Here is a 24,759-nt window from a genome sequence, read left to right as displayed (position 1 = left end):
TTTGGTATGAAAATGCTTTCCACAATATGAATACCACATTTGTTGACTGAACATTTTTCAAGGATGTTATTTAAAGTTGATTCCACTGAGTTTCTTCAATATTTTATAACAGCAGATAAAAATGGATTCATTATCATGCGTCATAGACCATACAGTAGTCCAAACAGTGGGTGGGAGCAGATGAAAGTGTGCCAAAGAAAGCTAAAATGTTTCAATCTGTACGAAAAGTCATGGCTATCGTTTTTTGAGATTCTTGTGGTGTGGTGCTCATAGATTACCTGGAAAATGATAGGACCATCATAAACTACTTGGACCAAAGGCAGGGAGTATTATGCTTCACTACTGGAGCAACTGAAAAGTGCTGTTCAGGCTAAACATCCACTCTGTACAAAAAGAAAATACTCTTTCACCGTGATAATGTGCCTGCACACATGTCTTGGGTTGTTGCTACATAACTCCATGAGAATTGGAATATGCTTCTAGGTGCTTTCACATGTGCCGTATTTACCAGATTTGGCTCTCAGCATTTATTTCTTCTTCCTAAACCTTCAGATATGGCACACTAGATGAAGATTTACTTGAAATGATGAAGTCAAAGCTGAGATAACTGCTTGTTTTGCAGAACTGGACAAATTGCATTTCACTGAGTATTAAAAAGTTCTGAAAAGTCATAGATCTAAATGTATAAATTGGAAGGTGACTGACTACAATGAAAATAAAAAGTTTTTTTGAAAAATCTTGTTTTCTTTGTCAGACTGAGAACTTTCTGAACGGCCCTCATAATCCAATGGATCAGCTAAAAAATAATAATAACTGAATGACGCATTGTCATCTTTAAAAGTAAAAACTGATAACTGATAACTGTTATGACCAACTAATTTAAATAATAATCACAGTTAAACTATTTACATTAAAACAGTTAGCAATTTGAATATTTATGTTCAAAATTTACTTGTTCATTCAAAAGTGAACAAAACAGTTTAAAGTTATAATTAATTTTATAAATTATACTACTATTAAATTTACTTATGTTTTATGACCTAATTTTATTACAATTTAAATACAGTGAAACTTCTCTTAATGGACTCTTCCCAATAACAGATTTCTCTTAATACCGGACATGTTTAGATTCTCTGGCATTTTTGTATTGGTGTTAATGGATAAAATACTTCTCAATAATGGACACAAACAATGAATTTACCTATAAAAACTCTTCAGTTATGAAAAATGGACAACAGGAATAAAAATTGTAATTTTTCTTGTTTTATTTTATACTCGGTGTGAGACTAATTTGTTTTTCTATTGAGAAATGCATCACTTCCCGCCTAGACACTGATGTTACGATTTCAATCATCATCCAGCAAGATTTTTAACAATTCATCATCGTAAGTCCTCAGTTATGTACAAGTGTACACTGGACACTGATTTTTGTTATGGTATTGTACTGCAATTTTTTTCTGAAGTACATTTTCTGTACATATGTTTAATGTATGTTCAATTTTGTGTATTTTATAAAAATCATTACAACCATCATTACCACAACTTAAAATGTCTCAAAAACGTAAATGCTTGACATTAAAAGAAAAAGTAGTAGTTATAAATGTTTACGAAAAATAAAAACTCAAATGTGCATGATATGGCAAAATGTTTTGATATTGGGAAACTTGCAAAAACTGACTGCACTTAATCAAACAATTTTCTTTATTTTCAACAGAGAACACTGAAATTAGATCACATAATTTCAGTGTTCTAGTCAAATTATTAATACTTTAACTATGTTGTACACATTTATTTATTAATTCAATATTAACTGAAATCTGTTACTGGAATAAATAAACTTAAAAAAACTAATACCAATAATTGACCTTTGTAGGATCCCGCATTATTAGTTGGTATACAATTCTATAATTACATCAATCAATTATTAAAAAAACTTAAAATTCAGAAAAACTTAAGTTATCACTTATAATTTTAAAATTTGTTAAGATGAACACACAACTCCGCTGCCATTTCAGTAATGGCAGTGGAGAAAGTCTAATGTGGTATTTAAAGAATAATTTAATACCTCGTTAAATTTTGTTTTTCTCTTTTACATTATTTTTAAGTTTCATTTATTTAAAATTTGTAGCAATTATGGGCAAACTATATAAAAACAGTACTTCATTATTCTACTGTTTTTACCGTACTGTATTTTCAATCTTTGTTAACTTATAAAAAAAAATTAGGATGTCATGTATTTAAAACAGTATTCTCTATCATTTAATCATTATTTGACATTTATTTTTTACAGATGGTTTCAATATGAGGCCATTTAAAGAAAAACTTAGCAAATTTGGCTCTCAGTAACCATAGGAGATTTTTTAAAATTATCTGTTAACAAGATTACTACTGTATATAAATAATCTTGTAATTTACAGGTGTATCAAAAAAAAAACCGGATTTCAAACAAATTGGGTAGTTTGTACCCAATTTGTTTGAAAAATTTCATTCAGTGAATGAAATTTTGCACCATTAGAAAATTCAGGTCCTAGAATTTTGGATACTGGCTAACAGATTGCAATACTAGCATTAACCATGGTTGTAAACAACATGGTGCCTATGCAACAGAAGGAGGTTCTGTGTTCTACAATTTAGCAAGACAGTTCGTAATCACAGTTCAGCGTGCATCTTGACAGTGTCTCAGGATTGATCTCTCTTTTTCTGTTTAGTGAGGATGATATGTATGAATGTAAATGAAATGTAGACTTGTACAATCTCAGGTCAACCGTTCCTGAGATGTGTGGTTAATTGAAACCCAGCTACCAAAGAACACCGGTGTCCATGATCTACTATTCAAATACGTGTAAAAGTTGCCTTTACTAGGATTTAAACCTTAGAACTCTCGACTTCAAAATCAGCTGATTTCCAATGATGAGTTCACACTAGATCAACCCAGTGGGTTGGTCTACTATCAGCTAAGAACATTTGTTGCTGGTATAAACAATTTGAAGAATCGGGATATTTATGTAAGAAAAAGAGTCCAGAGCGATCATGCACTTCAGAGGAAAATGTACAACGAATTCAAGAAGCTTTTGTGTAAAGCCTGAAAAAGTCCACTTGTGCTAACTGATAATTTAAAATCCCTCATGACTGTTTGGCATGTGTTAAAGACAATGGTTGCATTTCAGGCCATACTGGTAACAACTAGTAAAAGATCTTCATGTAAGAGACAAAAGAAAATAAAACGATTTCTGGGATATGTTCTTAGTTTACATGGAAGATGCCAGGTTCTCATAGCGGATAATTTTTAGCGAGAAACAATATTTCATTTAAGGGGTAAATCTTCATCATAATGTTCGTGTATGAGAATCCGCATGACATTATACAGTAGGAGACAGATTCACCAAAATTAATGTTTTTTTGTATGGTTTTGTTAAAAAAAAATTAAGACCCTTTTTTTTGAAGGAAATACAGTAACAGGCTATTATTTTCTTGAGATGCTACAGGAATGGTTTTCCACAATTAAATAAACGCTCTTAAGAATTCATTTTTCAACAAAATGGGGTCCTGCCACATTAGCACAACCAAGTTTATCGGTTTCTAAATGAAACATTGCCTTAATGCTGGATATGGTATATGGGAACCCAAGACTTGGCGCTACACTCTTGGCCCTGAAGATCCCCAGACATTACACTTTGTGAATTTTTCTTTTGAAGAAATGTGAAACAAAGAAAATGAAACAAAGAAATGTTCTACCATTACCTGTTAATTTGGATGAACTGAAAACTAGGATAACAGCTGCCGTAACTTCTGCAACAAAAGACTGACTGAAATATGTTAGTGAAGAATTTTTCTATTGTCTTGATTTTAACTGTGCAGCAGATGGAGGGCATATAGAAGATTTATAATTTGTAAGTGAAATTTTAAACATTTTTGAAAATATGTAATTTTTCTTGTAATTTTAATACATTTTTATTATGAAATATATGTGTTTGAAATTGGGTCATTATTTTTGATAAACTCTGTATATGAATAGTTGAATAAAAAGGATAAGCAATAATAAATGATTTCCTTTAAAATACGTAGAAATCTCTAGTAATTGTAGGTAAAGGGGTGCAGTCACTTCATACTACTGTGAAATTCAATACCAACAATTCCATGGAGTATTATGAAGTGAATACGTTCTCTAACAGTAAGGTGAGATTTTCATCAGTTTTAATGAAAATTTTAAACTTCCTTCAAAACTGTTCTTTCATCCCTTTGTTAAATGAAATTATGTAATAATGAGCTGAAATAGTGTTTTTTTAATGGCCACTAATGAAATCAACCATCACCAAAATTAAAAAACAAAAATTATGAAAAAATTTGTTTTGAATACACTTAAAATGTAATTTTTTTATCTATTTACAAATTTATAGAACTTGAAATTACATTTTATAAAAACAGCCAAAAAAGGTACTTTTAGGTGTCATTTTCTGTAATAATTTTTTTTCAAATAAATTGAAACGCTGATGAATAAGTCTGATGTGTTAAAAAACTCAATTTTTTCCATTAAGTGACATAGGATATAACACTTCAAATAAAAAACTTTTTTTTTGTGCTATATATTAAAATGCAATAGAACTGAATTCTCCATAAACGAATTTTTTTTTCTCTCAACTGACATGGCAATGATGCTGATAAAGTAGGTTGTTAGTGCAAGACTTACTCAACTTAAAATCTATTAATAAAGCATGTAACTAACCTTCCTTTGATCCTCTATACTCAACAATTATAAGACCAACCATAACACCAATTGCCCCAAGAAGACAGAAGAATACAATTTTGGCGCAGATATTACCACCAAGAAGAGCATCTTTTTGCACATGAATCACTTCTTCAGGATTAACTGATCCTAAATCTTCTAAGGTTTCTTCTGCAAACAAATTTTCGCCAAATTTCAACATGAAATAAATACTTGAAAAGAGAGTGACAAATAATTTTATACCAGGTGATCACTTAAAAAGTTACCACATTTATTATTCAACAGCTATCAGTCCCATCATGTTTCTGTTGCAGGCATATATACCATTCTTGGGGGAAATAATTTTAAAATTATTTTCAAAGAGGTGGAACCTACCTCCCATCACTGCTACACCTAAAAATTGTCAAGGGTTGAAAACTTGTTTTTTTAAATGAGACGATGTAGCTTGTGACACCTCATTTGAAGGACCTTTGAATGACAAATAGTTTGGTACAAATAACATAAAAATTGGTTCACTGGTATTGTGATTGAAGTTATGTGGTTTGAAGTTATGATTAAAAATGTGTTTTTTTTGGGGGTTATGTTGGGATACAGTGTTACTGACCTAAAGCATTAGGACTGAAATCGTACGTACTTGTTGAAAATATGGTTTTTAGGTTTCTTCAGCATTGAAAAAACATACCAGTAAACACAGCATTATAACATTAGTTAAAAATACAAAAAAACAATAATAAGGCACCTACTTCTTTGGGCTGGCAACATGTTGAAAAATTGATTACACTGTTAAAACAGGTTATAATTTTCTGCTAATTACTGAGATCTTAGTATCTATGATAAATTTTTGCAAATTTTTTTCTTTCATATTGTATACAATTAGTGGCAAAAAATATTTATTGTATTTATTTTGTCATGTTTTATTTAAATTGTTTGTGTTCTTTAGATAAAATTGGCATTTAGTTTGTGTTATTGTTCTACCATTTGGCCTTTATTTCTTGTCTTTAGTAAATCTGTCTCACTAAAATGACTTAAAATCTGGAAAAGGACAGAACTAATTTTTACATACGGAGAACAAAATAAATATGCTAGAACTGCCCAAATGTTTAATAAACGGCATCCAAAAACAAATGTCTTACATTCATAGATTGTAAAATTTGTAAAAAAAACTCCAGGAAATGAGATCTGTCATGAATAAGAAACGTGCATGACAAAAGGTTTTAGACAAATTAACTTTGGTTGGAATCTTAGGAAATATAGTAGCAAATTCTCAAAGCTCAATTCGTGATACTGGAGTGATATAAATACTCATGTTTTCAATGTTGGAAACCTACAACATCCTGAAAAAATAAATGTGTGGGTCGGGATTTATAATGAAAACATAATCGGTCTAGTATTTATTAATGGGAATTTGACAGGTGAAAAGTATTTGCAGTTGCTGGATGAAGTTATTCACCCACTAATAGTCCATGCCTCAGAAAATCAGTTAGATGACAATGGAAATATGTTACTTAACGAAGACATGCTTCACTTTCAGCAAGATGGAGCACCTGCTCACTATTCACTTCCAGTTTGGCAATGGTTGACTGAATGTTTCCTGGGCATTGGGTAGATAGAAGAGGAACAGTTGAGTGGCAAGCAAGGTCTGCTGATCTTATACCACTGGACTTTTTTTTGTGGGGGTCATTTAAAATCAATAATTTTTAATTATTGAAATTTGTACTAACATACAAGAGATGAAAAATAAAATTGTAAGAGCATTGTAACAGCATACATTTTTTCAATGCTGGAGAAGCCTGAAACCCATATTTTTAACAAGAACAAATGATTTCAGACCTAATGCTTTGGGTCATTAACACTGTATCCCAACATAACCCCCCAAAAAAACCACATTTTTAATTATAAATTCAATACCAGTGAACCGATTTTTAATTTAATTTGTACCAAATTACTTGTCATTCAAAGGGCCTTCCAATGAGGTGTCACAGGCTACATCATCTCATTTAACAAAATATGTTTTCAACCCTTGAAAATTTAGAAAAAATTTAACAGCAAAATTTTGTTGGTAATTTAAAAAAAAATTTTCACAGTATTCATCCACAGATTATGATTATTTCAAATGGTTTAAGAAGTAATATCACATAATTTTAAACTTATTTTTGTTGGGCTGAAATCTAAAAAAAGTACTACCCCAAATGGTTTTTCGCACCTACCTAGCAAAAAGAGGTGGGCAGATTTTAATTTTCTTTTCACCAAAATTCATTATTTTTTTCAGGTTTTCAATTAATATAATTAGATGTTACACTGCCATTTAAGACTTTTGAGTTGGGATAGGTGTAGCGCGGAGAGTGGGTTCCACCCCTTTGAAAATAATTTTAAAAAGGTTCCTCCTGGAAATGGTATATATGCTGCAAACAAAAACATGATAGGACTGATAGCTGTTAAATAATAAATGTCGTAACTTTTTAAATGATCACCTGGTACACAAGAACTAAGTAAATTTTGAACTACTAAGAAAAGAAAAGACTATAAAGTTACATAACAACTGACTAGATCTGAAACAACAGTTTAAATATCTACACCTATTAATAAATAAAATAATTAATATTAATTATACTTTAATGAATTTAATTTTAGAAATTTATTACTGAAAAAAAAAAAACTATTTTCGTTCAAGAAAATTATTTATTTTTAATAACAATCAACTCTTTTCGTCACATTTTTTAATTGTTGATATCAATACATTATGGTGTACAAAAAAAAATTGAGGTTTTAATCTGTTATAATATCTCTTGGATGAGGTGTACAGTGTTGATTTAAGATTAGAATCAAAGAGCAAAAAGTATAGTTTTAGTTGACCATAGTGATTACTTATCTTTCCACTTGACAGCGCCACTAGCAAGATGGCGACTACTGAACAAAAAATTGTTTACAGAAAAGTTGACTACTGAAAAGATGTTTAAATTATTTTGCTAACATTTTAAAATATATACAGCATAATTATGTGTTAAGTCGCACCCGCTTTCTGAGACTAAAACTTTAGGAAAAAATGATTTTCTTAGAATTTTGTCAAGACCAAAACAGAGATAGTAGTATCAAGAAACTTGACAACGTTGTAAATTCCTAAGAGTTGCACTTCCACATAATGGTACCCCTTCGCACAGGAGGGATGAATGTTGAAAAGCTTCTACTGCTTGCCAGGTAATGGCACCAAATGAGACAAAGGGGGAGAGGGTGTAGAGCATTACCAGTATCGTGTATACTCTTTCATTAGTTGGCTGGTTACTCACTAAGCAGTGAAATATGGGCACCGTAACAAGTTACATTTGTAACTGTTATGCTCAAGAAAATAGAAACCGAGGAGCTGGAAGGAAGTTCGATGTGGATGAGAAAAATGTGTGAGGATGGATTGGTATAAAAGATGCTCTTAAGACACATCCCATAGTTAAAAATTTTTTCATGGCAAAAAGGCAACATACCCGGCAGTAGAAACCAATTGCTGGAATATGTTAAGAAAACATTGGCAAGTGGATTTTCTGTGTCCATAGAAATGTTATAGTTTGGTACGCATCAATTATTATCAAAGAGCATGAGAGTTTCTCAGACAACAATGGTGGATCTGAAGTTACATCACAGATTCATGCTAGTCATAGACAGTTTTAGAGACCACTTAACAAAAAAGTAAAGGCAAAGTTGCCACAAGAAAAGTACAACATGGTTGTGATACCAGGGGGATGGCTGGCATGTTACAACCACTAGATGTTTTCATTAATATTTGCCTTTTAAGCCTAAATTTGCTACATTTTTATCACGACTGGGGATGCAATTTGATGGACGTGACTTCGACCAGGCATCTGAAATTATCTCAATTCTGTGAGTGAATTGTGGCTGCATGGACACTAATACCACATGAAATGGTCACCTATAATTTCAAAGTCATCTCCATCTCCATTTCAAACTTGATGGATGGCACTGAAGACTATGCAATATGGAAACCAAATCTTCTGAAAGCAAGGACTATGGTGGGTGGTTAGGAAGAGTCAACTGATGAGTAGAGCTAGATGTTATAAGTGCAAATGCAGTCAATATTATCTTCAAAAGGTATGTTTCAAAATTTTTATTGTTAATTAATAAATTCTTTTATTAATTGTGGAGTGAAGTGACCTACAGGCCTAATATCTCAAACACAAACCGCACCCTATTTTTCCTCAGCGATTCTGGGTTAAAAAACTGCAACCTATATAGTAATATAGTAGTAAATACAGAGTGTGTGTATGTATATATATATATATATATATAGAATGTTTTAATGTTTAAGAACCATCAGTCATGTGAAGTTATTGTAAATAATAGCAATCTCTTTTTATAATTTTACTTAATCTTATTAATAAGTTGTCTTCCTAGAGCATTACTGAATAAAGAGTTGATTTCTGTTATCAGTAATACTGGTTTTATTTTACACCAAATCAGCAACAGTTTCTTTAAAGGGACTAATTTTATAAAATAACTTTTTCATTCTAATACTAACAATGTGTTGTTCATATTGTTAATATTAGCATATTAGTGTTTATTGTCAATATTAGCATGAAATAAGTTACAAGCAAGGGCAGGTAAAAATATATAAACACATGACTCAAAATATATAATCAATCAATATGCAGAATGGTATTATTTACCATCTTATATAAAAAATCAAGCGATGTACAGATCTTTAGAATGCATGACTTAGGTCAGGAAGAAATTGAATGGTAACTATTTATGTGGCACTGATTAATTGTTTCAAACAATCGAAAATTTAGCTACTTGTTTCTTCCAGTAGGAATATTAAAACTTCTAATAATATATCAATTACTACAGAAATAGACTGAATGAATAAGGGCAATGCATCATAGTCAGTTATTACAAGCAAGTAACCTTTGTCTAAGTATAATAAACAATTAATTACCTTTGAGTATGATAATTTGGTCAAATTTAGTCAAACCAATATTGCAGTACTAGCTTATTTATTTTAGCTATCTATTAGTAATTAATAAACTGGGCTTGATCTGTAAATTTAATAATTAATAAATAAAACTGTAGAAATAAATTGAAACAAAAAAGTAAATAAGTAAACTTTGAGAATAATTTTGTCCATTAATAAATCACATAGTTTCAACAATAAAATTAACTATTTCAATCATACCTAGCCATTGAAAATGTATGTCATTATATATTTGAATTTAACATGTCTTTTAAATCAGAAAATTTTACACGATACGTATCAGACATCTATCACAACCACCTTCCACATAATTTTATAGCAGCTTCATTCAACTGTATCCACTACTTTGAAACAGTACCATATTCTACATACAACTTGACTACTCCTGTATAAACTTTGCTTTACAGTTTAACATAATATTACTAAATGCCAACTTTTTAAAATCTTACTGGTTTGTAAGCAGTAACTAACAACAAATATGCCTTACAGTACATGTATAACAGTTGATATCAAGAAATTGTAAATTTTAATGTGATTCTAAAGATGTTTTATCAAATAATGTTAAGGTGATTATGAGCAAGTAAATAATACAATAGCTTAAGGGTTTTTGTATAGTGATAATCACTCACTATCTGGCACTATTAGAAAACAATGGCTTAAACCAGGTGATATTCTTATATATACACACACACACACACACACACACACACATATATATATATATATATACACACACAAAAAGAATGTCTTAGTAATTGAAAACAACTAGAAATAGTGTATTTTTGTTATAGATTAGTAATATGGTAAAAATAACAATCTACTGGATATAAATTATGATTAGAATAAACATATTATGTTTATTTTAAGTTAAATAAAAGAAAATAATAAAAAATAAAAGTTATAACTTTTTTCAGAAGACTTGCATCTAAAAAAAAATAAAGATCATTATATATAATTTTCTACATATATTTTATAAAAACAAACCACACAGTCTACAACCACTGCAGTCCCCCCTATTCACAATTATTCAATATTGTATACAGAAGAATGAAAAAACATATGTGTACAGAAATATTGATGGTACAGAATTGATAAAAACCGAGACTTAAACAAGTTAAAATTTGATTATTAAACAAATAAAAATATTTTTAGATAAGAAAATGTGACAGATATAAAATGAAAAATATTTTTACATTTTTCAGAAGTCATCTAAGCAAATCATCTAGTAGGCAGACATTTCACAGAATTTGAATGAAATAATTTGAAAATTTCTGCAAGTATTATCTAAGTTTCAATAGGATTTACCCTTCAGTGGAGATATGGTTGAATGAATTATACACAATTCATCCTTTTCCAGGATCTTTTCTTTTCTATGATGTTCTGTAAGTTTCAGCTGGATGACCATGAATTTATGCTAAGGATGTGAGGATCTGTAGAATTATTATATTCTTGGAAGCTTCATTAGGTGGAAACATCTGTTTATGTATCAGTTCTCTTTTCTATCTGGCACCTATCCAGAAAGCCTAACTTCAGATCAAAATGCTTACTAGGTTAGGTGACTACTGAATACACAGATGACATAAATACAATTGGACTACTGATGTTAAATGACATAGGGCATGGATTTATGAATAGGCAGGTGAGGCTACGTTTAGTTCACTTGCTGGAAATTTGATTACAAAAAAGAAAAATTTAAAACCCAGGAAATTTTCTGGAAAAGAAGGTATAAAGCAAAAATAGTCATATTATTCCACAAAGGGTATTAAGTCATTTCAAATTGTTGTTGGCCATTGCACATATCACAAAAACTTTTATTAACACTTAACTACATTAAGATTAGGGAATAAGCTTGAATATTTGATGATTTTATCTGTTTTAAAATATAACTAAACCTACACAAACATTTTTAAAAGTTAGTACTTAACACTGTAATACAGTAATATTAACACTGTTTTCATAATAACAAATGATTAATAATTTAAAAAAGAGATTTTAACCTATACATATGCAGTATCAATTTGAAATTTAACCTTTGAACCTAAACAGATCTAATTGGTATAAGAGTAAAAATAAGGCAACACAATGTATAATCAAGTATTAATTTGTTAGTAAACAAATGCAACAATCTTAAATTATACAAATTTTAGTTAAAATAATAAAAATATTTAAATTTCTTTTAACTACAATCATAAAAGTTTCATAAAATTTTGAAAGAATTAAAATTAGCATCCAAAAATTTAATTATTTATTTTTTAACACAGGTATTTTTAGTTCAAAATGAAAGAAATATACATGCTAAGAAAAGGATCCATAGAGGTTAAAATCAGATATAGAGATTATGAGCCTATATCAGCCCAAGTATTAGCACATTTTTAGATAGCACATATCATATAATCTGAGGATACAGGCAAGAAATTTGGAATCAGCACTAAGTAAATATGTAAATATTTGAACTGAGAACTGAAGAATGTATGCCAGTAATGCATGCAGCCAATGTGAAATAGATGGAATTTTGCAAAGAATTTACGAGAAAGTAATTGGATCATGGATAGGAAATTAAGTATTTAAGAGTAATAATTAATAGGGAGATCCTATGTAAGACATCAAATTGCGCTCTGATTGTTCCTAAAAACCTGGAATATCTTAAGTGATAGTAAAACTAAGCAATGCAAAATAAGCATAAACATAAATAAACACTGTTGGTATAGTTCAAAATTATTAGAAAATTAGATTCTGTACATTAATGAAGTTAACCAATGCGGGTGCACAGTTTCATTGCATGTTGTTAGAATCTGTTAATGACTAAACATCAAAGCAGTTAATGGCACTTAAAATTTATAAACAAAAAATATGAAATCCATGAAGAATTTAAAAAGAAAATTCATTAAATGATATTTTAATACCAGAAGTAATCATTTATGGAAGAAAATGTTTTTAAGAAAAAAAATGTGATCAATATCTAAATTATATTAATCAAATAAAACAACGCTGGAGAAATTAAGAGGAAACAAAAAAATTGATTAATCAAAAAACTGGGAATGAAAAGGAAATAGAAGGCTCTTTAGAAGTTTTAGGCTAATGATCATGATAAGGTGGTTAGACAAGAATCAGGAAGTGTAGTTAAAAGTCGACAAAACCATGTGTATAAATGTTTTACAAGGCAAATAAGTCTCAGTTGATCTGAATTTAGACCACATGTCATAAGGCAAAATGGTAACTGAAAGAAGAAAACAATTTGAATTGTATAATTATCCTTTAATAAAAATGATGAACACCAATATTTATTACAAAAATTTAAGTTTTTAGATATACAACTATTTCATATACATTTATTACTCTAAGTTGTGTTAACACAGTATTCCTGTTAATTACTGGAGTTAAGCAATTGAGTATGATTTAGATTATATGTATCTTAGAGGTATCCTATATAAAACTGTTATAGTATTAAAAGCATGTAACCACAAAAAATAAGCCTCTTATTTATTTCCAAAAGATCAAGGGAAAAATTATGATATATAAAAAAATATATAGAAATTTGCATAATACATAATCTAACATCTTCAAAATAAACAAGCACATATATATTAAACATTCAACACAGTAACACCACAGTAAGTAAACATACAATCTGTTGTAAATAACACTGATAAAAATAATTTTTGTTTCCTAACTACATGATTTTCATTTATTTTTTGATGCTGAAAATGAATATGAATTCAGAATCTTTCTATCACCCACCATTTTTGAAAATTTGTAAATTTTAATTAAAGGATTTTTTTAACTTTTCAACATATAGTTGGGATTTTAAGCTCTTATATTGCATTTTGTTCGCTCATTTTTATAAACTTTGTTAACATAATTTGAAATAAACAATACTAGACAAAGAATTAAATCATATCATAGTCACATATGTCATCATATCTAAGACTGGAGAGTGAGCCTTCATGGATAAGATTAATCATGTCTGTGCAGGTTAAAACATGTTGCTGAAAATACAGCTGTGTTATTTGTATTAAGCAATGGATTTAGGGGGCTAAGAATTAAATCATATCATAGTCACATATGTCATCATATCTAAGACTGGAGAGTGAGCCTTCATGGACAAGATTAATCATGTCTGTGCAGGTTAAAACATGTTGCTGAAAATACAGCTGTGTTATTTGTATTAAGCAATGGATTTAGGGATGAATTAAAATTGTTCAGTCTTATTGCTGTCTTAAGTTTGTTGACAGTGCAGTGTCATGCCTCGAAATTGTGTAAATGATGTGGATGCCTTTTGTTATGTAAATGGTGAGTTTACCATAAAATCAAACAGAAAAACAAATTACAACTTTAATTAAAAAAAGGCATATCATTTGTACTTTCAGTGTAAAATTGGTGATCAGAATAAGACTCCTCATATAGTATGCACTAACTGTTCAGAATATTTAGGAGGATGGCTGAAAGGTACACGGAAGGCTTTGCCATCTGGTGTACCTATGGTTTCGATTATTACTTTTGCTTAACAAGTGTGTCTGGAATTTCTAAAAAATCTAAATATACTGTAAAATATCCTTCATTGCAATCTGCAATCAGGCCTGTAACTCACAGTAAAATTATTCCAGTTCCTGAGCCACCTGTGAATGTATATTTTGAAAGCAGCGATGAAGAATCAGGCAGTACTGAAGAAGGCAACAATCATTTTAATTTTGAATTATCTTCCAATAAGCCACATCTTATATCACAAGATGAATTAAATGACCTGGTTAGGGGTTTAAATTTATCAAAAATCCAGCTGAACAGTTAGGATCAAAACTGAAAGGTTGGAATTTACTTCAAAAAAATGAAAAATTTTGGGCTTTCAAAGCTAACAAAAAGAACTTTCTCAGTGGTTTATTGATGAAAATAATTTGGTTTATTGCACAAATATTGATGAGCTTATGTTGCACTTAGGACAAGTTCATAAACCTGAGGACTGGCACCTTTTCATAGATTTGTCCAAGTATAGTTTAAAAGTGGTTCCATTACACTATGGTAACAAATATCCTTTGATACCAATCGCTTACGGTATTAATTTGAAACAGACATACCATGTGATGAAAGATGTTCTTGAAAAAATAAATTATAAAAAACATAGCTGGAATATGTAAAGTGATTTGAAAGTTATAGCTATTTTGTTAGGTATACAGTTAGGCTATACTAAGTACATGTGTTTTCTTTGTGAATGGGACAGCCGAGCTAGGGATAAACATTATGTTACCAAAGAGTGAAAGAAATGAGACAACTTAATTCCAAATGGGAAAAATATTATTCATGACCCCTTAGTTGAACCCAAAAAAATATTTTTACCCCCTCACCACATCAAGCTACGACTAATGAAAAATTCTGTAAAAGGAATGAAAGATAGTCCTGGATTTTTGTACATCAGGCAGAAATTTCCGAATGTAAGTGAAGGAAAAATTAAAGAAGGAATATTTGTTGGTCCTACAATAAGAGTTGGCCAAAGATTAAGTATTTAACTCAATGTTAAATAATGTAGAAAGTGCAGCTCGAGCTTCATTTAAAGTTGTTTGCAAAACTTTTCTCGGAAAACAAAAATCCGACAATTACCACGATTTTATTAATCAACTTCTTACTTCATACAGAGCTATGGGATGTAATATGTCTTTGAAAATACATTTCCTCCACTCACATCTGGATTTTCCTGGACAAACTCGGAGACATAAGTGACGAACACGGTGAACATTTCCTCCAAGACCTTTCGGTGATGGAAAGCCACTATAAAGGGAAATGGAATACTAACATGCTAACTGATTACTGTTGAACATTAATTCAGGATTTGATTGAGGTTACATATAAAAGCATCAATGAAATCATTCTAACACAGGTACGGCCATGCAAAATTATAAATTTTAACTATATTTTCCCTTAATTTTTTTGAAACTTTTTTTATATAAAACTAAGGGTGATAGAAAAATTGTATTTACAGATCTGTAATGTACGTAAAAAAAGCAAATCAAGAAATGGTATCACACAAACATTTAAAAAATTTGTTTTGTCTATCGGTGTAATCAGCAGATATCATAATTTCGCTAAATTTCTTTTAGTGCAAAGTAATTTAGAGACAAAGAAATCTACAGTATTGTAAAATAAACTTAAAAAAAGATGGACCTCTAAAATAAAGTTCATTCTAAAAATTTAAAACTAATATTTTTTCCATTCTTTTAATTATAACTGCTAAAATCAGTTTCATATTAAAAACTAAACATAATTTTTGAACCCTTAATTTTAATCAGACTACACCAAAAAATTGTTTTTAACTTGACACAGATTTCTAAAACTCAACAATTACAAAATTGAAAAGTATTATTTTAGAGAATATCAGATAATTTTTACACAAGTTTTATTGTTTTTAACTTTGTTTTACAATTATAATTTTATTTTTCTCTAAAATCTGAACAGGCTGAAAAAATGCAGTTCATAAAAAAAACACCTACTCATAAGAATTGTGAAATTAAAATATCTGCTTCCATAAAAGTAAGAAAAGAAGTGCAATAACACTCATTATGTTCTTTACTATATTTAGAAAAAAATAAAAAGGAAATGGAGAAAAACGTTAGAAAATGCTGACATATATGAACTAAGAATGACAGGAATATGAGAATATTTATTTATTTTTTACTGTTTTCCAATTTTCTTGAATTTTTGAGTGAACACTCCGAACCAGATTGCCACCAGAGAATATTTACATTATTATGATATATAATAATTTATTAATGACAAATAAATAAATATATATATCTTCAAATTGGCTATAAAAAACATAGTTTTTTTAAATTTATAAAACTGTGAATTAAATTTTATTTTGTAGAGGGACTTCTATAAAATAAATACACATCTGTAATGAATAAAGCTTAAACACACACTGGAGTAATTCCTCACAGATTCTTCTTTGAGAAAATCTTCTATTTTTTTAAAAAGAGAGTGAGTGTATAATGTAATTTTAAACTTTTAATCAATTTTTATATAGTATTCCATGTTTATATTAATATTTTTAAATCTTTACAATTGTGATTAGGAGGATATATGTTTAAAATTAAACAAACAACAATTTCAATTAGTTTTCAGGAACAATGATTTCATTTCTATGCAAAAATTGCATACTGTATAATGAATAAGTGAGTTTTTCAAACTTAGAATAAATGTCTGTTTTAAATGATTATCATTTAAAATGGATCCATTTATAAATCCTGTTAACTGGTTAAAATTTAAAATATTTATATTATTAAAGAGTTGATTACAAAATTAATGTCTTGCAAATCATTGGAATAAGCCAAACAAAATTTACAATAAAATTTCATTTTAATCTACTTGTAACAGTCATTTAGATAAATCTATAATTTATATTAAATCAAAATCATCTAGATAATACATTTTCTTGATATATATGATTTAAAAATATGGGATTTGACACAGTCTCTTTATTAAACATTAGAGGTTAGATTTAAACATTATATGTATGGAATACCTAACATCTTGAAATGCAAAAAATAATGCAGTAAAAAGATATAAGGTCCAGCTTTTAAACTTCAGCAGAACATAGCCTGAGAAAAAAACATCAAGGAAATTGGTAAGTAGCAATGATGATGAGATGTGACCTTCTCCTACAGGTAGTTTCAAATGTAGTAGTAGTAGTAGTAGTATGTAGTAGTTCTAAATGTAGGCAGTACAAAAACTTGCTTCTAGGACAATTCTTAATTTTCAATATAGATTGAACATGATCTTTATGAAGATTAAAAAAGCCTGTTTTTAAATAATTATAACACAAATGATACTATAAAAAAATTTAATGTCATTGTAGATTAAGATAATATGCTCACCATAAATGTTATTAAATTTATACATGGTCTTAATAAAGTTATAATAAAACACTATTTAGCTGCATCCAAATAAATTTGTATAAAAAAAGATTGACTAATTCTAGACTAATTAAAACAAAATGAACAGTACTGATAAGTATGCATTTTTGATAGTGATACATACTTCCTTTTAATTTACAATAAACAGTAAATAAACAATTGATACTTATTAACACGTAACACTGAGTGTCTATTAACAAACCATGATGTAATGGAAAAAAAAACACATAAGAAAATGTTCAGTATAACTAAATATAATTAAAACTGATGATTAAATTATTGACAAACATTATCAACAAAGTGATGTGTAATCTGTAAAATAAAATAAAGTAAAGTTTTTAACTAGTTCTTTTTTAATTTACTGAATAAACTTTTGTGGGATGTATGTATGTACATATATTTTATATATAAAGCTGAAAGTTTGTTAGCTTGTTTTGGCGTCACGTGAAAACTAACTGATTGATTGCTTTCAAATTTGTAGGATACAGTCATGTTATCCCAGGGAAGGTTTTAAGCCATATGCTCAGGCCCTTGCCCTCCTGCAGAAGTTGTTGGTTAAAAGTATTCATTACAAAAAAGGATTAATCCTTTTACTTCATTATTATATTTCTGTCACCATGGCAACAGAAATAAGTTATACATTTTTCATTATCAAAGGTAATTTAGTTTCTTTTTCAGGTTTCTATGAAGCCTGAATATATTAATTGTTATCATTATTATTCTCACAACCTTGAGGGTAACAAACACTGCGCAGAAGGGGGTGGAGCCCTCTGGCAAGATAGGTATGGTGACTGAAGTGAGCTTTGGGGAAACGGTGGGCGGAGCAAGCTCTGTGGCCCTGGGTAGGCCCCTGTAAGATCCCGGGGTCAGCCTTGAGAAGCTCTAAGGTCACCTGGGCCAACTTGGACCAACCATTATATACACAGTGTGCCAAATAGTTAATAAGACTAATTTTTTTCCAGGAACACTTTAAAGAAATACACCAAACGTGGTAACCATTTCACCCAATAGATTGTGCTGAACACGCAGGCGCTTTGATCGTGTTGATGACTCACTCAGTGCATGCATAACAGCCGTGAATGTAACATTGTGCAAGTAGCGGTGGTCAAACATAGCATCATGGATCAAAGAGCTATGATAAAATTTTACTGTACATTAGGAAAAATGGCATCAGAAGTTTACAGAGTTTACAAAGGTGTTTTAAGTTTGACCTAGACATAAAACATCAAAGTATGGAACATCATCAGAGAGACAGAAGAAAATCAGGTTGCAGAAATCATGAATCAAGACAATGGTGATTGTTTTTTTCTATGCTTCTGGAGTGATCCATTGTGAATTTCTCCCTGAGGGCACATCAGTGGCTGGACAGTACTACTTAGGAGTCATGCAACATCTCTTTGCTCGCATGTGTCATATCAGGACACATCTGTACTAAAGCAAGAGTTGGGTTCTTCTGTATGACAATGTACCAGCTCACTGCGCACTACCCATGAAACAGTTTTTAGCATCAGAACAGATCTGTGTACTCGAACACCCACCCTATTTGCCTGATTTGGCACCTGCTGACATTTTTCTAATTCTGAAAATTAAATGTGCTTTAAAAGGAGAATATTTCAGTGACATTGAGGACATCCAACATCTGTGACAGACAGATTGAAAGAGATACACAATCAGGATTTCCATCGTTCTTTCAACAACTTGTATGATCGATGTAAATGTGTGGAAGTACAAGGGATTATTTTGAATCCATGTAACTGCAAAATTAAAATAAAGTTCTTAGTTTCGATATAATGCTAGTTGTCTCATTACATATTTGGCACACTGTTTTTTATATTTACACAGTGTGTATATATAATACACAGTATATATATAAAAAATATATTGTAAGTATTTAATAATTTTAATCAACATTAAATTAAAATCATCATTGAGTAACAAAGAAAGGAAAACGATTTTATTAATAAATCAGTTAGAGCACTTTTGTGGGATTAAATCTTCAGCTTCTATAAATGATTAGAATATACAAACAGTTAAATACAAAAACAACAGTAAAATATTATAAGGGCATAATTACAAAATATATCAATGCCGAAGCCAAATGGTTGTAGGTAACTTGATCACAAATCATTTCTAAAAATGGAGACAACCCATATCAGGCTAAAAGAATGTGAGAAATGAAACTGTTTTCTGTTGCTTTCATCACTCATCTGATTATATTTCACAAATCATACCAAACTTACCGAAATACAAGTGGCACCTTCAACTGGCTATATAATGAATGCCATTAATCTAATAGAAAGCAAAACTGATTGTTGCTTTAAATAAGTTAAAGCATAATGAAGACTGAGACAGATAGTGTAATCCTAGACAGTAAACTAGAGAGTACAAAACCTTGATGTTGCTGGTGAAGCTTAAGTGCTCTGGTGATCTTGAACACTGTTGGTAAGAGTTATGCCAGCTTAGCTACAAGTAGGGTCTCCCGAGATGGACCAGTTGAATATTAGGAGCCAGACTAAAAAGTAATTCACAGAAGCGTTCTCCAAATTAGAAGTGGTTTCAAAGCAGTATCTGTTCTCTAAATTAAGAGTGGCTGCAATCAGCATCTTTTTCCAATCTTCGGGAAGGCTGATCTACAGAATTGTAGCCTCCTGTCCAAATATTAACATCATACCACATTCTTCTGTCAAAAGTTCTGGAATTAAAGTAACTTCACATTTAGATCAACGGGGGAAGCAACAAGAGAATTTGTGGGAATCAGTGTCTAGGAGTAATCATTTGATAAAAGAAGAGATAAAAAAGCATATGAAATGTAACAATATTTGCATGCTAGAAAGTTCAAAAATTTAAATAAGGGATAAAATAAATAAAAAGAATATAATCGGAATGAGTGAAGTGAGGTGAGAAAGAAAAACTGAAGATAACAGCAATGGTCTTACATTGCATTATTCAGGAAATAAAAAAGGAAGAAATGGTGCATAAACCATTCTTAAGTAAACTGAGTACAAAGAATGATTTTTACTACTAGTATAACTACTGTTGGGATAGGAATTAACCCCAAAAATATGCTTTTAATACAAATTGTACACATGTACATACATGTTCATATTTAATACAAAAATGTTGCAACAGAAATAATGCATGAACATAAGAGAAAATTACTGAACAGGAGGGTATGGTGAGATTGTGGTGGATCTTATAATAATGACAGATAGGAATGCATAGCAGGGGAAGGAAAAGAGAAACAAGAAGTGGAAAGCATAGACCTGACATACAAAATTAATTGGGAGAAGGCTTATTGGGTTTTGTAGGGAAAATAACATGTTCAAAACAAACACCTACCTTAAAAACCATAATAAATAATGTACACGTGGAAACAAAAATGTCAAATTGACTATATAATTGCAGAAGAAAAGATTCAGAAATCTAATAAAAAAAAGCAGATGGTTTCAGGAGCTGGCATTGGTATGATAATATACTTCTGGCAGCAGAAATAAAAATAATGTTACTGATAAAACAGCAAAGAAAGTAACAGAATGGAATCTGGAAAAACAAAAAAATAAGTCATTAGAAAGTATAATGGGAGAAGTTAGTTCCCACTATTAATGAAAAAATAGCAGAAGTACAAATCAATTTTGGGCGAATATGGAAAATGCTGTACAACAAACAATTCGCTTTATTACGAGAATATTAAAAAAAGGATAGAATTAGTGTAAGAGGAAGAAGATATAATATTTAAAATTCACAGATGACATGGGCTTTTTTTTAGATGAAGCATAGAATGTTCAACAGATAATTTCAAAATTAAAAAATACTACGACAGAATGTGAACTGAAACTAAATGCTAAGAAAATCAGAGTAATGAGTGTAATGCAGAACTTTTTTAATATGATGGCTGCAGAATTTTTTTAAAAAATGCATGTAATTTTTGTGAGTTACTAGTCCCCATTGTCTGGTATTTGCATTTCCATTGGTACACTTAAGATTGCTGTACCTCATTAGCATTTGCCTCTTCTAACACTATTTGTCAGTAATTGATAAAATTATTTGTGCTATTTAGCAGTTGAGTGTTATGTACTGAACAAATGTCTTTCTTCATTAGGCTTCAACGATACCAATATTATATGTTCAGTATTGCACCAAAGTAAATTTTACCTAGGAACTGTACTGCACAGAAGAGAAACTGAGGACAGAATAGGATTCCTCAGTGTAAATGTTCATATAGAACATATGTTGCTGGTACTCCAGCAAACATATTAAAGATTATAAAATTAAAAGAAATAAAAACAAGATTATCAATGGCTAAGGATGCATTTAACAGAAATGAGCAGTTATTATTTAGTAAGATGAAATTAAGAGTTGAAGTGCTACGTTTGGAGTAATCTTCTGTAAAGACTCTAAGAAAATAGGAAAAAGAAAGGCTGGAGGCATTTGAAATGTGGGCTTAGAGGAGATTGCAAAAGATTACACAGGCAATGTAAAAAATAATTAATGAGAATAGAAGCTTAAGTTTAACAATTCAGCATAGGAAAGCTAAGGATTGGGGCATAGCATGAGACAAGAAATACTGATTACAACAGTGCTAAAAGGATGAGGTAGTAGGTGGAAAAAATTTAGTTGAGTGGAGATAGACAAAGTGCCCTTGGGGCAGATAATATATGATGAGTGTAAAACAACAAATAAATGCACCTCTTTCTAACAAGAAGCAATCTATTATATTATAATATTTTTACTCAGTAGTGAGAAAAACTGTAGCAATAAGTACATAAATTACTAAAATTATAGTAGAAATTTTAAAATTATATTCTAATCTTGGTTTTTCTTTATTCTTTCCATCTCTAAACTTTCATGAAAAACCAAATTCTTTTAATTCTGAATGCCTTAAACTTGTAATTACCATCTTCTCTGAACTTCTCTATCTCCAATTCATCTTAGAATTATCAGGGGTCATTCAATAAGTAAGCAGACAATGTTTATGGGTTTACTATTTGGTATGTACAAACTTTTATGACAGAATTCAATAGAAAAAATGATGGCAAAATATTCTACTGGAAAAATGCATCAGGAAAAGAGCTGCTTAAAAAATATAATACTAGTAAAACATACATGTAGAATAGATAAACCTTTTTGAAACTGATTTTAAAAAAAGATTGTTTCCCCTGTACAAGGGGAAAACACGAGTTGATGATAATGAAGTAAAATTATTAATATAATATACTGTAAAAAAAACACAGCTAACAGAATAGAATGGCAATATTCAAGCGAAAAAACTGCAGTCTAGTGAAGGGTAACAGACTGACACATAATATGATATTACCTATTCAAAACTGAACAGGCTGTTTTAAACATGTATAAAAAAATATGAACATAAAAGAAAAAAGATACTTTTCTTCCATGCACTACTTATCAATTATAAAAGAAATATGTAAAACAATATGTTTGTATGATTTAATAGGTTTAATATAACAATAATTTCAGTGCACATTGCAGTGGTAGTTTCATGAATGTATTAAATAACAATTATTAAAAAAAAAACATTAGTATAAAAGAATGTAAAAAAAATTAAAAATCATATTTCAAGCCATGTCTGACACACTGCTTCTCTTGTCATCCAAGTTAAACAATATTCAGCGCAGGTTAACTGCACGATATTGAATTTAGTAATTAAAAGCTAGTACAAAAAATTAACAGAAAATAATTTTAATTTACACAAATAACTATAAAGTAATTCTTAGGTAAACAACTATTAAAACATAATATTAATTTAAAACCTTAGGAAATAACTATATATACATATTTTTCTTTCAAATTACCTTTTTAACTAAATGAATAAATAATATAAATTTTGTATCAGATTTGAAAAGTAAAACCATATGCAAAATCCTTTCAGAATTATCTAATATTTTTATTCAAAAACATTTTCATTTTTTTTTTAAACATAAAATAACAAATAGTATTTTTTATTTACAAGGTTAAGTCAGTAAAGAGATCATAGAATGATGCAAAGTGGCTGAAAATAACAGCAAGTAGCTTCTAGGGGTATGTCATTAAATGGAAGCACAATACAGCTTGATGGTCAGCAGTCACAAAGTAAAAAGGTGGATGCATAGCTCAGTTTAAAAATGTTGACTGTACTCTGAAAAGTGTATGTTAAAAACCAACAAGCTGTTGTTTGCTTTTTGTGGGCAAAAGGATATTCTAAAGGAAATACTTTTACTTATGGTAAAAAGTGCCTGGCCATAAAGTGGATGTTTTAAAATTGCAAGGAATTGTAATTCTAGTGCAGCTACCAAATTTACAAAAGTGAGATAATAATGTGGAAGATGCATAATTTTTTGATGATTTGGGCTACAATTCAAAGAAAATGGCCAGGTCTACTGATTACAAGATTATGCTCCATCAAGACAACACATACCTCATTTTTTCCTAGTTTAATCCAAGAAAGAAATTACGAATTAGAATGGCAACTTCTTCATGAGTACTAACTTAATTTCAAACAAGCTAGCTTTACCTGTTTGGTCCACTAAAAACTCACTTCATTTTTCAGATTATCATGATGTTGAATATGAGGTACAAATCTGGCTGACAGCAGCTAACAATGTGAAGGGATAATTGATGTAGATTATATTGACAATAAAAATGGTTTTGAAGAAAGAATTTTAATAATAGACACATGTGATCTGTTTACTGACTTTTCTTTGCATTTACATTTTTTAATATATAAATCTAAACATTTAAAACTAAAAAAATTCTCAAAGATATTTAATAAATATGTACTTAAAATAAATACAAAATTAACTAAAGTAGTTATTCAGGTAATACAAAAATATTTGAATATTTAAAAGATACATTATAAATTTTTTGTTAGGTAATTTACTCAGTTTGTAAGCTCAAAGTTTGTGCATGGAAATATGGTATGGAAACTATGTAACAATAAAAAAGCCAAGTCTGTCAGGATTCAAACCCATGAACTTTTAGAAAAAGGCTGAGAGTAACTACATCACTGTGCTACAAGAGTTGGTGAAATGGTAATTTAAGATGATAATATAAGGTACTGAAATCCTGAGTGAGTGGTTGGGGAGGTGAGGAAGCGCATGATGGAAATTAAAGGTGAGAAAGAATTAAAGATGCAAACACCAACTTCAAATGAGATGGGATAAACAGAC

The 24,759-nt window shown here is 29.8% G+C and overlaps 1 protein-coding gene across 7 annotated transcripts in view; it reads right to left on the bottom strand.

The window, feature by feature from the left end:
* The window catches only part of Asph (Aspartyl beta-hydroxylase), a 156,717-nt gene that overhangs the window by 102,656 nt on the left and 29,302 nt on the right, over nucleotides 1–24,759 (bottom strand). For all 7 annotated transcript variants that reach the window (XR_012755258.1, XM_075357279.1, XM_075357235.1 and 4 more), the window contains one exon: nucleotides 4,724–4,894. Coding sequence is in view for 6 of the 7 variants with exons in the window: in XM_075357279.1 (XP_075213394.1) it covers nucleotides 4,724–4,894 (171 nt within the window). In the remaining variant the exon portion in view is untranslated. The remainder of the gene's footprint in view (nucleotides 1–4,723; nucleotides 4,895–24,759) is intronic.

This window comes from Lycorma delicatula, chromosome 1, assembly GCF_047948215.1.
Source record: "Lycorma delicatula isolate Av1 chromosome 1, ASM4794821v1, whole genome shotgun sequence".
Lineage (NCBI taxonomy): Eukaryota > Metazoa > Arthropoda > Insecta > Hemiptera > Fulgoridae > Lycorma > Lycorma delicatula.
The sequence above is the reverse complement of the archived record's forward strand: the minus strand, read 5'-3'. Positions and strand labels throughout refer to the sequence as shown.